Source organism: Natator depressus, chromosome 3 (assembly GCF_965152275.1).
Source record: "Natator depressus isolate rNatDep1 chromosome 3, rNatDep2.hap1, whole genome shotgun sequence".
Classification (NCBI taxonomy): domain Eukaryota; kingdom Metazoa; phylum Chordata; order Testudines; family Cheloniidae; genus Natator; species Natator depressus.
The window spans coordinates 23,412,962-23,429,394 of NC_134236.1; the positions used below are offsets into that span (position 1 = coordinate 23,412,962).

Consider the following 16,433-nt stretch of genomic DNA (forward strand, 5'->3'; position numbering starts at 1 on the left):
GTGCAGAGAAACTGGCAGGTGGGAGAAGTTCAAATAAGAAACCAGCAACCGGGAACTGTGTTCCCTCTAAGGTGCGTGCCTGCACGGCCAGGAGACCATGAAGGGCTGCGCACTGGATGAGGAGATCCGCACAGGCGCGCAGCCACAGGGGCCTGGACAGGAGAGAGGTTTAGGGTGAGGAGGGGAATAGCGGGTGGGTGGGGAGCTTGGGGTGTGCAGGGCTGCCGTGGCAAGGAGAGACGTCTTTCCCCTGGCCTCAGCCCGAGCTCCGGAGCTGCTGTGGCAGGGAAAGACGCTCTCCCCGAGCCCCAGGGCTGCTGCGGGGAGAAAGGGATGGGGGGGAGTCCTCTCCCCGCCTCAGCCACGGGGCAGCTTGCACCCCAAACTCCTCATCTCCGGCCCCACCCCAGAGCCCGCACCCCCAGCCGGAGCCCTCACCCCGCCACACACCCCAACCCTCTGCCTCAGCTCTGAGCCTCCTCCTGCACCCTCAACCCCTTATCTGTGGCCCCACCCCAAGCCCGCAACCCCAGCTGGAGTCCTCACCCCCCAACTCCAACCCTCTGCCCCAGCTCTGAGCCCCCTCCCACACTCCAATCCCCTTGGCCCCACCTCCTCCACACATCACCTCCATATTGGTGCACATAAGAAAATTCATTCTGCACATGTATGGAAAAAATTAGAGGGAACATTGCCTGGGAATAATTGCATATATGTATATTATGTGTAACTGTGGTGGGTTTTTTTTTTCTTTTTTTTGAGGGATGGGGAAGGATGTATGTGTGGTTAGTGTGTTTCTTTCAAAGTGTGAAAGTAAAGGCTTGATCCTGAAAACATTGACATCCATTACTAACTTTATTGCCTGGCCAGTATGAGTTTGTAAAATCAGGCCTCGAGTTTTAATAACATATTTTGGTGTTTATTTCATTTCTACAGAAGAACAAAGACTCATGGTACAGTTTCTGTTTTCATGAGTTCAGCTATTAGGGGTGCCAAACAAAAGTGCATCTAGGTCAGGATCAAAGTGCTCCTTTTGCGCTGAACTGCAAAGAGTTGCATACAAGGCTGAATCATATTCTGTATCTCATCAGAGGGCAAAGGTTATTAAGTGGGGGCATGAATCCTTCAGTGACAAATATATTGAGAACAATTCTGACACATTTTAGTTAGTGGATTCTTTTATTAAAGGTGATGACACTGCGTGGCTCTATTCCTAAGATTTGGAAAGACTATGGAGCAGGAACTAGTTAAAGTACAAACACAACAGATGAGCAGCTTATTTCAGCTTGTGACAAAGGACTACAGACACCCAGTGACAGATGAACATTTTCAACATACCAAGAACAAGTGCAGGAGAGAGAAATTTGTAGAGTCACCCTTTGAAAATAGACCAGCAAGCTGTAGTCGTGGCCGAGTGGTTAAGGCGATGGACTAGAAATCCATTGGGGTCTCCCCGCGCAGGTTCGAATCCTGCCGACTACGGGTTTCTTTTGGCTTGTTTTCCCCTTTGCAATTTAAGCAAGCGCCCTCACGGGGCAGAGCAGACGGAAAACAGGCCGGGGGAGCGGCGCCTGCCCAGCACGGAGTCCCTGCGCGGCAGCTGGCTGCTAGCCGGGGAGCGATCGCGGGACTCCGAGCCTGGCCGGGGGCGGCAGGATGCAGCAGGGCGCGGCGCCGGCCGTGCTGGTCACCAGCAGGTGAGGCGGGCCGCCGGGTGGGGAACTTTCCCCGGGCGCGCAGCGGGGCAGCTGCCGCTTCCTTCGCCGGGGCGCCTCGCTCCTGCGGCCGCAGCCCGCGCTGGGACACGGCCCCGGGACTCCCCCGCGCCCGGGGGGCTGCGGCCTGCGCCTCCCTTCCGCGGGCTCTGCCCCGACCCTGCCCGGGACTCGGTCTTGGCCGGACAGGGATTTGCGGGGGCTGCAGCGCCCTCCTGCTGGAGCCTCCCGCCCCAAGCCAGGGCAGCCTCGGCCGGGCGCCCCGCCTGAGCGCTGCCTGCGGCCACCCCCGGGCCAGGAACTGGGCGGCCGCGGCAGAGCCTGGTGCCCCCTCTGTGCCGCCGCGCTGCGGCCTTGGCAGGGCCTGGCTGCCAGGCGCCCCCCGGGCTTCTGGGCTCTCTGGGGAGCCGCTGGCGCTCTGCCCTGGGGGGAGGCGGGGGTGGGCTAGGCAGCGCTCGCAGCAATCAGCTGTGATCCCTTTCCACAGTGCCAAGGGGGCTCTGCGGAGGTGGGTGATGATCTGAAGGAGATCTGACCGCCTGGCAGTTCTGAATTGCCTCCCTCCCTGCCTCCCTCCCCCTGAACAGCCACCGGGCCAGCTTCCTGCTCTTGAGACTTTCTCTTTCCCAGATAGTGTCACCATTCTAAAGCCTGGCCCGCCTGGGAGGTTGTTAGTCCCTTTACTAAAAAGAAAAGGAGGACTTGTGGCACCTTAGAGACTAACCAATTTATTTGAGCGTAAGCTTTCGTGAGCTACAGCTCACTTCGTCGGATGCATACTGTGGAAAGTGTAGAAGATCTTTTTATACGCACAAAGCATGAAAAAATACCTCCCCCCACCCCACTCTCCTGCTGGTAATAGCTTATCGGGTGGGGGGAGGTATTTTTTCATGCTTTGTGTGTATAAAAAGATCTTCTACACTTTACACAGTATGCATCCCACGAAGTGAGCTGTAGCTCACGAAAGCTTACGCTCAAATAAATTGGTTAGTCTCTAAGGTGCCACAAGTACTCCTTTTCTTTTTGCGAATACAGACTAACACGGCTGTTACTCTGAAACCAGTCCCTTTACTGGTATCCAAAGTTATGGGACTGGCAACAAACTCTTGAACTTCAAAGGTTTCAGCGCTGACCCTTGGGTTCTGGGCTCTGCAGGTGAGAAACACAAACCTGTGGCAACAATCCGTCTCTTTCTGTGCAACAGGACTCCCTTCACATTAGCCTGCCTCTGAATAGCTTTACAGGCAGGTACCGCCAGGCGATGGTTCTGCAAAGCCTGTTATGATGCTGCATGGCAATGCCAGCAATGCCTTCTTAATTGGTGTAAAGTAATCCATTTTAATTTCTGCCCTGCTAGGAATTCGGGATGTGAGATTACAAGTGAAAAATGTGTGGCTTCTCTTAAAATGTTCGAGGTTCTCTGCAGCTGTAGAGTACAGCTATCTACTGCTATAGAGTAGTGTATACAGTCATCAAAATTATTTATTTATAACCATGGAGCTGGGAAGGGCACAGGCTGCTTTATGGCCTTCTTTGTGACTGTAGGTAATTCACCTAAAACAATTTTACAAATGGGTGATTCGACAAATAATATCGTGAAAGTAAACATTGCTCACTCTTCAGTAAGGGCCTAATCCTGCCAGGGGCTGAGGGCATTTGGCTGCTCCTCAGTCAAAAGGATAATAATAATTAATATAAATCTAATTTCTTTTTATAAGAAAAGTTTAGAATTTGTAGAACGCAGCAGAAATTGCTGAGTTCCTAAAATTGTGGGATTGGCATGTTTGTTTCCACGCTTTTTGGAGAATGAGTATGTACAAGGTACAGTAGAAATACCATCTTTTTGTTCTGTGTTTGTACAGCACCTCGCACAATGTGATCCTGATCCATGAGCAGGTATCCTTGTTGCAACCGTACAAATAATAAATAATCTTGTAAATTAAGTATAGGGAAAAATCTGCATGTGCTTTTGATAGTACCCATTATCAGATGTGTGTAGATCAGCCTTCATCTTTATTTCTGTTTATAGTCTATTGTAAGCTTGGTGATATTTAACTAGGCAGTGTGCCTAGTGGCTTGAGCACTGGTCTGGGGCTTAGGAGACCTGAGTTCTGCTTGTGGTTCTCCCACTGACCTACTGGGTCATCTCCATGCCTCAGTTTCCCCATCTGTAAAATGGGGTTAGTGATACTGCCCTCCTGTGCACAGTACTTTGAGATCTACTAATGAAGAGTGCTATATAAGAATTATTATTATGTTTTATATGTAAAATACATTAAAAGGGGAGTGTTAACTAGTGGTAGGAGATTAAAAAACACAACAGATTAACATTGTACATTCCTCCCCCTTTGCTCTTTGGCTGTTGCTCCATCACCTGCCTTATTTCAGCATAACTCCAGCTGCCCTCCGTTCCACTCCCCTTTCTTTTCTCATCTCCCTTCCTTTGTTTTTCCCTTTAGCCCTCTCTCCCTTCCCTTCCCATCTCTTCTCCCCCCCCCAGCAGCTTTAATGGATATAATACAATGTACAATCAACAACACCCCATAAAAATCATATGAAAATCAAAATAAACTAACAAAAAATCATGGCACTAACATGTTGTTTGTGAACCATCACTCTGTTAGCTCCGCTTGTATGTTCTGTTGCCTTCCACCACCCCTTGTATGTCTTGGCAGAATTGGGGGCCTAAATAGACATCATGCTTGCACTTAGCTTTACTGCTAGGGGCATCATTTCAGAACTATTATGGAAGTGGGAGAAGGAGGCCAAAGTTGTGTCAGTATGTAGAACATTATATGTGATTATATCATATCCTGCAAAGTCTGGGCAGGATAGAGTGGACGATGTATTGGCGCATATAGACCCCGGACAAGTCTGTGTGGGGGACCAAGGTTTGGTGGCGGGCAACTGCCTCCCTTGTCCCATAACAAATGATGCCCTGTTTACTACTATGATAATCCCACTGATATAAATGGAATGACTCATGGTAAAGTTTAAGCATTTCTCTAATGTTGCAGAGTCGGAGTTGGATTGTAAACTCTTCTGGGCAGGGATCGTCTTTTACTCAGTGTAATTATAGAAGGCTGAGCATGGTGGGGCCCCTGGGTGCTACCAAAATTCAATTAATAACAATACTGAGAGAGCCAAATGTCCTAGGGACATTCATTTTGAAACTTTTAATTCAAAAACTCGAAAGTCGCTTCAGATAATGCGTCTGCCTGAATTTCCCTGCCAATTCTTGTGGTTTTAGGATCGCAATTTCCTAATTAAAAATAAATAAATAAATAAATGAAATTCTCTCCCCTGTTACTGTGGGAGAGATTTGCCCAAATAACAGGGAAACTGCACCTGGGAAACAATGGCGATGAACCTGACCATACGCAAAGTGCTGTCAAAGGCACAAAGTTAACAAACTGCAAACAAAAATATCATTCCCCTCTCTAATCTCGTTCTGTTATAGTAATCTTAGCTGTTATTTCTGACAATATGAAAAAAGCCCAAAAATCAGTGTGATTTTTTTTTTTCTGGGCGGGTGGATAGCCCTTTAAGAACTCTGATTCAGTAACCCTTGTAGTTAAACTAGTGTTTTGATCCCAATACATTGAAGTCAGTTGCTATCTTAATATACAAGAATGTTGACTAGCTGCTAGATTTCATCTAGACAAAAGAGTTGTTCCATGGACTGAGGAAGCTGGAATAATGGTGGATGGTTTGTCGATACATTTTCCTTTTCTTATTGTTGGGGGTGGGGAGAGGGAGAACAGATCGCTTTATGAATCTGCAATATAGAGATGTGTCTAAGGATTTGTTACCAGAAACAGAACTTAGTCAAAACTACCAGCCTGCTGAACTGTTGACTAACTCTTACCGCTGCAATCTGAGTGAGTAAGCATTTGGGGAGTGTTGTCTCTAATGTAAATCCAGATTTAAACAAAATAGATTTTACTGTCAGATGTCCCTTACTCAGCATTGTTGGCTGCCACTGATGGAGAAGACACTCCAAATAACAGCCATAATTTATATGTGAGCGAAGCAATCTTTTGTGCAAACATCTAAGCAGTAAGAGCAAAATTCTGTTTTCTTACATCAGGACAACCCTGGTAAAGTCAATTCACTAGTGTAACTGAGAACAGAATTTGGCTTGATTTTAAAATGAGTCTTTGCCAGTGTTCAGAGAAAGAAAAGGGAATTTGGACAAGACAGAATACCACATAAAGCATATAACATTAGGTACCTAGGGTGAAATCCTGGCCTCAATGAAGTCAGTGGGCCTAGGATCATATTCCTTTTCAACACGATCTGTAAAGAGGGGTGGGTGAGAAATTGGGCTAGTGTGCTTGGGGTTTTTTTTTTTTTTTTTTAAATGATTTATAAAGAAACCTCAGTCTTTTTGTTTAAATAAAAATTCAACTTGGTTTTTACATTAGAAATTATGTCTTGTCTACTCTGGAAAACTCATCAGTATCTAAAGAACTAGTTCAATTATGACATCACATTAAAGCACACAGGGAAACCTGACATGTTGAGAGGGGGAGGGATTTGTAGTTAGATTATTTCAAACTATTTCTTTTCTGGTTTTTTTTAAAGCACATTTAAAACTCTAATACCTAATGAACACTTGGAAGCCTGCCTGTAACAATTGAGGTGTGAGACTTTATAATGAACATCTCTGAGCCTCAAGAAATTCTCAGACAAATCCAGGGAAGACCGGATTTGTCATTCCTGTTATTTTTAAGGGTAAAAACAAGGAGAAAAAAAATTAATTCAAAAGAAACTCAATTTTTTACACATACACCCCCTTTTTCATTTCACTTTTAAAAAACAGGCAGGGAAGGGAAAACAGGGAGATGCGTGTTCAAATAATATTTAATGCTATTGATTACAAAAGCACCACTTGGTGGACCAAATTCCTTTTTGGTGGTAATGTAAAGCTAGAGTTACACCAACAGTGTCAGTGGAATTACTGTAGATGTACACTGGTGAAATAGGAAAACATCACCATCTCTGTGCATAGTGTTTTATTTTCCAGCCAGTGATACTACACTATCTGTTTTGTTGAACACAAAGTTTGGCCCTTATAAAATGTCTTGCTTTCTACCGGTGAACAAGGGGTGTAATGGGATGCTGGCATTCCCTCTTCAAAAATATTGTAGATAATTTGGGGTAGCTTCTCAGATATGGAACCAGGTGGGAGATAATACTGCGGATCTTAAAATGGCAGAAGAAAAAAACAAGTTGGAGTGGGATTAAATGAGCATATTGATTGTGTTCTTGTCTAACTTTTTAAGCATTTTGGAAAACGTGTATGTTGAAGCATCTGCCAAATAATTTTAATTTCCTCTTGTGCAAAACATTACCTTTGTTCTTACCAAGCCAGGTGTCGCTGCTCAGTAACATTTCCTTGGTCTGTTGGACTTTACCATTTCCAAACAGTTTCATCTTTGTTTCTTTTTCTCTTTGAACAAAGATAGTTATAGGTGCATTATCTGAGTACTGTACACAATCTTAAATTATGAACATTTTGACACTAAAATATTGTTAATTGTTTAATATAAAACTTTCTTAATTTGTTTTGGCAAACTGAGATAAAGCTGCTCATGGTCTCATTAATATAGCTTTCTTTTGCTTATGACATGATCCCTTTTTCATTAACTCTTAGGACAGTGGGTAATCTTTCACTCTATACACTCTTATCTGAAATGTCATTACTGCTACCATCTGGGTCTTTGCCTACTTAGCATTTACTTGGTAAAATTCTTCTTTGTATAATACTTGTGCTTTTCTTTCTTTTTTTAAAGTTACGTTGAAAAACTAATCATGCTATTTCTAGCATCAACTTTGGATGCTCACTCTCACGGTATTGCTGGTTTCTGTATAGCACTTTGGCATAATTGAAAAGTGTTATCGAAATGAATTTCAAATGTAGGGCTAGATCCTCCGCTGATGTAATTTGGTATATCTCTATGGCAGTCAGGGGAGCTACCGCAATTTACACCAGCTGAGGATTTATTCCATGGTTTGTTTTTTATGCATTGGGCGTACACATAGTGATACAGCACATACACATCTAGCCATTCTTTTTCTCCCTTCTGCATTACAGTGACTTACTTAGGGCTTGTTTAGATTTGAAAAACTACAGTAGCACAGCTTAAGCGCTTCACTGTAGACACTCACTACAGCAGTGGTCCTCACACTTTTTCCATTGCGCCCCGCCCCTTACCCATAATGCAACCTGTCCGCCCCCGCTCCCCCGAGCTGCAGCTGAGAGCGGAGCCAGGGCTGGAGCTGGGGACTGAGTGGTGCTCCCTCCCTGGCCTTTGTGGAGGCTGGTCCAGGCCCCCCGCCTCCTCCCCCCCAAAATATTTCCCTGCGCCCCGCTAGGGAGGCACATGCCCCACAGTTTGGGGACCAGTGCACTACAGTGATGGGAGAGATTCTCCCATTGGCATAGTTAATCCACCTCCCCGAGAGGCAGTAGTTAGGTCAACAGAAGAATTCTTCCATCGACCTAGCACTGTCTACACTAGGGGTTAGGCTGGCTTAACTGTGTTGATTTTTCACACTCCTGAGCAAGGTAGCTGGGTTGACTTAACTTTTGAGAGTAACCTGGCCTTAGAATTTTTGCGTGTTGACCTACACGTAGGTACAGCCTTTCTGGGACTATCCGAACAGCCGGAACGTAGTACCTTGGTGTATACTCTGGAATTTGTAATGTTAATGAAAATACTGTACTGTACTGCATGATTTAGTGTACTACTTTTCCCCCAAACCTCCCTCCATTAATCCTTAACCATACTCCACCACAAAACAATAAAGAAGGATCTTGAGAGACTATCATATTCACATTAGAGAAAGGAAGCTCATTGGCTAGGGCCCTTACCTAGGACTCAGGACATCCAAATTCAATTCCCTTCTCTGCCACAGACTTCATGTGTGACATGGGCAAGTCACTTAGTCTCCCTGTGCCTCCCTAAGCATAAAATCGGGAGAATACCTCGTAGGGGTGTTGGGAGGGTAAAGACTGAGAGGCACTCAGAGACTACATTAATGGGGCCATATAAGTACCTAAAGTAAATAACTGTCTGCTACTTAATCTGTCTAAAATATCTTGCACTTGCCTTTTGTCCTAATGGATAGGAGATCAAAGTACAAATTCCTGTTGACCTATCACTCAAAGGTAGACACATCTGAGGTAACAACTGTTTAACTAAGCACAGCAACAGTGTACAATGATTAGAACAGGAAGATGAATGATACTCCTTTTGGAAAGTGAATTGGAACATCTTTCATGTCAGATGGATGCCTGGTATCCTCACTGCTCCTATTTGCTTTTGAAATGGTGCCGTAGTAACTGAAGATGGTCACTGTGGTTCTGATTGGAAGACGAGTTTCTTTTACCTGGCAATAAACAATTTATATTAATAATATCTAGCATCAGCCCAGCTAAAGTTTGAATCAATTTCTGATTAGCTGGTAGTTCTCAATGCTCTTCTTCATCTTAGCTGCCTCGTTCACTTCATGAGCTTCAGCACAATTCCAGTGATCTGAAGAAACCTCTGAAGCACGTAAATCGATCAGTGTAATAAGAGGGAGGGAGACACTTGGAAAGAAGCAAAAAGAACTATGAAATGTGACCTGTTTCCAAACACGTGGCCATACTGGATAGCAAATACTTAAAACAGAGGCCAAGTTTGCAAGTCCCAGACACAGCTGTTGTTTTAAAATCTACCAAGCAATGTGTAATCCAGTTCTTCTGCAGGCCCAAGCTCTATCAAAACACTAACTTGTCAGTAGGTCTGGCTTTATGATTTGTGGACCCCGTGTAAAGGCAGGGCCCCAAGCTGTCAGAATGGGAATGGGCTGGCTGATGAACTGCAGAGTTGAGGCTTTGTCTTCATTGCCGAAAGGGAGGGGTGTGTATGTCTGGTCTACAATAGAAAATTAAATCAGCTCAGCTTGAAAAATCCATATACCCACATCCAAGCCAACCTAACCCTTGGTGTAGAGAGTGCTAGGCTGACGGAAGAATTTTTCTGTTGTGCTGGAAATGGCCCAACTTGATGATCACTTTAGATAAGCTATTACCAGCAGGAGAGTGGGGTGAGAGGAGGTATTGTTTCATGGTCTCTGTGTATATAATGTCTTCTTCAGTTTCCACAGTATGCATCCGATGAAGTGAGCTGTAGCTCACGAAAGCTCATGCTCAAATAAATTGGTTAGTCTCTAAGGTGCCACAAGTACTCCTTTTCTTTTTGAGAATACAGACTAACACGGCTGTTACTCTGAAATCTGTTGACCTAGTTACTGCCTTTTGGAGAGGGGGATTAAATACAGTGAGGGGAAAATCCCTCCCGTCACTGGAGTGAGTGTCTACACTGAAGCGCTACCGCGGTGCAGCTGCACAGTTTAAAGTGTAGACACAGTCTGTGTGTGTGTTTTACAGTGAGATAACTATTGCACAATAGCTATGTCACTGAAAAATCTTAATAGAGACAAGGCACTGTAGTTTTTACTGCCAGGTAGCTAGCACTCCCCACCCGTGGTTGACCTTGCCTAGTTGCCATGGTAGAACTACAGTGCATTGCCTCCATTAGGACTTTACAGTAGGATAGCTGATGCACGTTAGTTATCCTATGGTAATAACACACCTTTTTTATCTGTAAAGACAAAACCTTAGAATCTGATTCTCTCTTTGGCTCTCAAGCACATGTTCACATTGTGTCTCAGGCTGTCCCTGCTTTCAAGCAGATTCCTGTTTTTCCTATCAGTGTTCCTTATTCCCTCCTTACTCAGGCAGAACTCTCCAGGTGAAATCCTGGCCCCTTGAAGTTAGTGGCAAAGCTCCCATTGACTTCAGTGAGGCCAGGGTTTAACCTTCAGCCGTTACTGTGGACTTTGCGTGAGTATGCAGTGTTGCATAGGTCTCATGGGAATTTGAGCCAGATGCAGCTCTGCTTATAGCTCAAGGTGCAAAATCCAGGGCTCCTATTCTCCTGGCCCAGAATATGAGTAACTGTCACTGTAGTTGTAGAATAAATAATTAAAGTTAGCTCAAATTTGGTTAAAGAAATATGTGTTATAAAGAAAGGCCTTGAAAGTAATGAGTTATAAAGCGAGAAGGAATGAAGTAGGGAGGTTGTCTGGTCCAAAGAATCACTGATGAAATAAGGGGAAATTTCCCCTAAAAAGAAGGGCTCTGACTGATAGGGGTGACTGCAGAGGCTTTAAATAAGACAAAGAGAATTTGTTGTAAAAAGAGCCACCGTGGGCTTTCCCACCCCACATACCAGCATTATCTCCAACACTGAGGCCTATGTGAATGCAGGTGCAAAGGAAAAACTATTGGTCAAGAAGAACGAGGGGAAGAGATAGGGAGGAAAGGGCTTAGGGAGAAATGCTGTTGTAAATTGTATCTGGTTTAAGACTGGAAATAAAAGTGAACTGTCTCAAATTGGTTTTTAGCTGAAGTCAGTAACTGGCAATGACATTGCCTGTTTAAGGGTATAAAAAGTAAACTCTTAAAGGGTTCATTACTAATACCTGTTTGAACATGTTGGAGCTAACCAGTATGGGTCTAAGCACCACTGCGCTTAGCCCTTTTGCAAGTATCTTGATCAAAGTCTTATAAATGTTTTGCTACTGTTTGGATGCAGTAAATTGCTTGTTGTTTATTGCTTATTTTTGGGGCTTTTTAAGCATGTTTAGAGCAATTGTATAAATACCATTCAGCCTTTGGATTTAATAAAGGAATTTATGGTTAAATTAGTGTCATGATAATATCCTGCATAATAATAATAAATATTTCCAACAGTAATCAATGGAAGTTATGTGTATACCAGAGAGGAGGACTGGGCCTAGAGGTCCAGTCCCGTAATTCACTGTGGCAACAAACAACCTTTGCAGCAATAATGTTGGTTGCTTTGGCCCCCGTGGTGTATGTTTAAAAAAAAAAAGTATTCTAAGATATCTGAGGGTTCAAAGCAGGCAATGCCACAGAGGCTGAGGCTGATGGTCCTTTCTCCATCTCATCTGTGGGTGGAGCATGCCGAAGGTGAGCAAATGGCAGGAAGTTCATTTGTGCACGTTTAGGTGATGTGGCTGTGAAAATCTGTAGACCTGCTTATGGTGATTTGCATGCTATGAAAAGTGGTTTTGCTTTGGTTAACTGGAGTTGCTGTTCCTTGCAAAGGGGGCAGGCATTTTAAACAGAGTAATACAAGGTACAATAGAAGGAATTTCTCAGTAGAATAGAGGATGATTAACCTTTTCACAGATAATCTCAAATAGTATAAAGTGGAAATTTAAATGTAATATATATTTAAAGGGGGCTTAGGTGCTTCTGAAATGGGAGTTAGGTGCTGATCTGCATCTTTACGCACCTAAATACCTTTGAAAATATGACCCTTAGGCTAAAATCCTGTGGAGGTTAGTTAGCAACATACTGGAGAAGTTTCTTTTGGCTGCAGCAAATTTCAAGTTTGCGATTAAAAATGAATGCAAAATACTTTTCAGTCTTGATGCTAAAGTGTATGGGTTTTGCAGTGTATCTTGTTAAGCTGAGTATAGTCAGTGCTGCTTTAAATACTTACATGTTACACAAGCAACATTTGTTATTTCTTTCACAGCATAGTTGGTAGTGTCATATTTTCACTAGATAGCAATGGTTTCAGGACCAAATTTAATTCCAGCTCCAAAGCCTATTAAAATGGGAATCTTTTCATTGAATTCGGTGGACCTTGGATCAAGTGTTCTTTGAGGCAATCTATAAAGGTGTTCATGTCAGTGCTGTCTATATTTGAATCAACATTTTGTTTTCATTCTTAGGGAAGTTCAGAATGCTCACACAGGGATAGACTTGTCAGTGCCAGAGTACCAGGAAATCCGTGGGAAGATGATGTCTGGCCATGTGGAATATCACATTGTAGCTGTTACCCGACTGGCTGCATTCAAATCAGGAAAGCACAAACCTGAAGACGTGGTTCAGTTTATGGTAAGTAGTTAATCATTGCTGTGTTTGATAAAGAAATCTTTTGGGGTTTTTTCGTCTATCAGCGTTTATTGTTTTTATTCTGTTGTAACATTACATGTTTAATCATATTCATAATCTTCAATATGACAGTGCAGTCTGGGCTGTTACCAAAATAACAATACTTTGCATCTATAATTGTGCTTTTCAGCCAAACATTTCAAAGCACTTTACAAAAGTAGATGAATATTATCTCCACATAAGACATGGAGCACAGAGATTTCCTACCCTATCTTCAACATCTTCTGAGGCTACCTATGCTCCCCAAGCTGTTCTCGCTAAGTAATAATGTGATTTATTGAATTTAATATGTACTCTTCAGTGAGATTGGTCTAATTCCCTGTTTATTGTTAGTCATCCTGGCATTTCACCTTTCCTGGGGAAGTCATAAAGTAAAGCTGATTTATAGGAATGGAATTTTATCCCATCAAATATTTTTTGCTCAGTTGTCCCCCGACTTTTTTGGAAAATAGTTTGAGCATGTGGAAGTAATTTTAAACCCTGAGTTTATAGGGTGGTAAGGTATATGTTTCATGTTTGGTTTACTGTTATTATTTGTATTACTATAGCGCCTTGGACTTAGTCGTAGACTAAGACTCCATTGTGCTAGGTACTGTACAAACACAGAACAAAAAGATGGTCCCTGCCCCACGGAGCTGACAATCTAAGTATAGAACAGGCAGAGGAGTAAAATGAGACATTATTGGTCAGCATGACAGACAGTGATCTCAGCACACCAGCAGCCTAACCATTGTCAAGTTTTTTTGTAGACGACATGGCAAAGAAGAGTTTTAAGAAGGTTTTGAAGAAGGATAATGAGGTAGCTTTGTGCATGTTTGTGGGGAGCACCTCCCAAAAATGAGGGGCAGCATAGGACAAAGCATGAAGGTGCTAATTTGAAAATGTAACAAGTGGGCAGTGGAGGCTGGATCATGGGCCTATCAGAGTCAGGAGTCGACCTTTTGACAGTGAATGAGAGATGATAGGTAGGGTGGGGATAAGCGGTGAAGGGCCTTGAAAGTGAAAGTTTATGTTTGATGTAACAGAGAAGGGGGAAGCCAGTGGAGGGAATTATTTTGGGGAAGTTTGGCCTTCGTTATATAGGACGTCAGACTAGATTATCACAGTGGTCCTTTCTGGTCATGGAATCTATGAATCTGTGATTCAGGGAGATGGTGACATGAACAAAATGATGGGATAGGAAAATGATCTTTGCAGCGGTATTCTGAATAGACGTGAGCAGGGCAAGATTGCATTTGTCTAGTCCAGAGAGGCGTAATCAAGACATGAGATGATAAAAGCCTGGATGAAAGTTTTTTTGTGTTAGCTGATGTATTCAACAAAGAGAATATTATCTGTAGTTAGTCAATTGAACTGATTGTTTCTGGTCATCATGTCCTTCAAGGTTTTCGAAGTAGTAGAGCTCATCCTCACACACTGAGTTTTTATTCAGAGGTTGGAAGAGGAAAACAAGCTTTCCTGATTTTTCAACTCCCAACTAGTTTCCTAACTATGAATGAACAAGTCATTGAACTGAACTAGTTGAATAAACTGAAATGAAGAATAGTTTGACTAAACCTGAAAAAGACGCTACTGCAGCCAAAAGCTGGTTTCACACTTCATAAGAATGTAAGAATAGCCATATTGGATCAGACAAATGGTCCATCTAGCTTAGTATCCTGTCTTCTGACAGTGGCCAATACCAGATGCTTCAGAGGGAATGAACAGAACAGACAATTATCAAGATATCCATCCCCTGTTGTGCAGTCCCAGCTTCTGGCAATCAGAGGCTAGGGACACCCAGAGCATGGGAATGCATCTCTGACCATCTTGGCTAATACCTATTGATAGACCTATCCTCCATGAATTTATGTAATTCTTTGTTGAACCCCATTATAGTTTTGGCCTTCACAACATGCCCTAGCAAAGCATTCCACAGGTTGACTATGCATTGTGTGAAGAAGTACTCCCTTTTGTTAGTTTTAAACCTGCTGCCTATTAATTTCATTGGGTGACCCCTGGTTCTTGTGTTATTCTAAGTTTTATAAATAACACTTCCTTATGTGCTTTCTCTACACCATTCATGATTTTATAGACCTCTATCATATCCTATTTTAGTAATCTCTTTTCCAAGCTGAAAATTCCCAGTCTTTTAAATCTCCCCTCATATGGAAGTTGCTCCATACCCGTAATCATTTTTGTTGCCCTTCTCTGTACCTTTTCCAGTTCTACTGTATCTTTTTCTCCATCCTAATCTAGAGAAAGGTCCGAGTTGAAGATGACACCCAAGTTATGGGCCTGACTGGCAGGCAGGATGGTGTTGATATTATTACTGATTGAGAAAAGAAGTAGCAGACGGGGCTTTTGTGGGGCCGGGGAGATTAAGAACTCTGTTTTAGCCTTGTTGAAATTGAACTGTCTACTAGGCATTCACAAAGAGATGTCAGAGAGACCAGCCAAGAAAGAGAGAGGCCTGGAGTAGAAAGGCATATCTGTGAATTGTCAGCATAGAGATGGTAGCTGAATGTGTGTTTGCGGATGAGAGTGCCCAGAGATAAGGTGTAGGTGGAAAAGAGAAGGGGACCAAGGACAGAGTCCTGTGGAGCCCGCACAGAAAGTTGGCAGGTGGATGAGGAGGATCATACGAACGACATGCAGAAGGAGCAATTAGGATGGAGAGGACAGAATCATAGGAACCAAGGGAGGACAGAATTTCGAGAAGAGGAACATGGTCTGTGGTGTCAAAGGTGGCTGACAGGTCAAGGAGGATGAGGATGGAATATTTGTTCTGAGCTTTGGCTAGCAGGAGGTCATTAGAGACTTTGGAGGCCGCGGTTTCATCAGAGTGAAAAGCATGGAAGCCAGATCGGAGAAGGTCTAGGATGGAATTGGAGAAGAGGAATTGCAGACAACAATTACAAGCAGTGCGTTCAATGAGCTTAGAGATGAAAGAGAGAAGGCAGATGGGGCAGCAGCAGGAGAGGCAAGTGGAGTCAAGGATAAGTTTTTTGTTTTTTGTTTAAAATGGGAGCAACTAAAGCATGCTTGTGTTCTGAGGGGAAAGGGCTAGTGAAGAGGGAGCAGTTAAGCAGAAGAGTAAGGGAGGGGACTGAGAGTGGGTGCAAGGGAGATCTGGGAATGGGATAGGATCACTCTGACAAGTGGAGGGGGTTACAGGAGGAGAGCAGATGAGAAAATTCTGCATCTGACCAGAGGGAAGATGGAGAGAGTTGTAGGAGGGGATGGGGGAAATGGAGGCGAGCCAAAGGGCAGGGGAAGGTCCCATTGTATGTTGTCAGTTTTCTCTTGGCAGAAAATGTTGAGATCCTGTGAGAGGGAGAAGAAGAGGCTGGAGGAGGGAAGGGTTTGAGAAATGAGTCAAAGGCAGTGAACAGCAGCCGGGATTGCAGGCGTGATATTCATTTGAGTTGGAGAAGTAGAGTTGCTTTGCTCAGAAGGTGGCAGAACTGAAAGAGACGAATGAATTAGTCATGGAGGAAGTCAGCTGGTTTCAGGATTTCTGCCAGAGATGCTCTGCAGTGCGAGAGCAGGAGCAGAGGAAACAGATGTAAGGGGTTGGCAGGGAAGACCTTGTGTAACGCCATCCGACCCTGGTCATCGGCGGGCAGGATCGAATCTGGGATCTCTGGAGCTAAATGCATGAGCCTCTACTGCATGAGCTAAAAGTCATA

General features: G+C 43.7%; 1 protein-coding gene and 1 non-coding gene across 3 annotated transcripts in view; both read left to right on the top strand.

Moving 5' to 3' along the window:
* The first annotated feature begins 1,400 nt into the window (after nt 1–1,400).
* TRNAS-AGA (transfer RNA serine (anticodon AGA)) lies at nt 1,401–1,482 on the top strand. Its single transcript has one exon. It is a non-coding gene; the product is annotated as a tRNA-Ser (tRNA).
* Nucleotides 1,483–1,518: 36 nt separating this feature from the next.
* The window catches only part of HS1BP3 (HCLS1 binding protein 3), a 74,451-nt gene continuing 59,536 nt past the window's right edge, over nt 1,519–16,433 (top strand). Inside the window, exons 1-2 of one of the 2 annotated variants that reach the window (XM_074947534.1) lie at nt 1,519–1,697; nt 12,540–12,705. In XM_074947534.1, coding sequence (XP_074803635.1) covers nt 1,657–1,697; nt 12,540–12,705 — 207 coding nt within the window. In that variant the 5' untranslated portion in view covers nt 1,519–1,656. The remainder of the gene's footprint in view (nt 1,698–12,539; nt 12,706–16,433) is intronic. The other variant, XM_074947533.1, reaches the window with a different exon arrangement.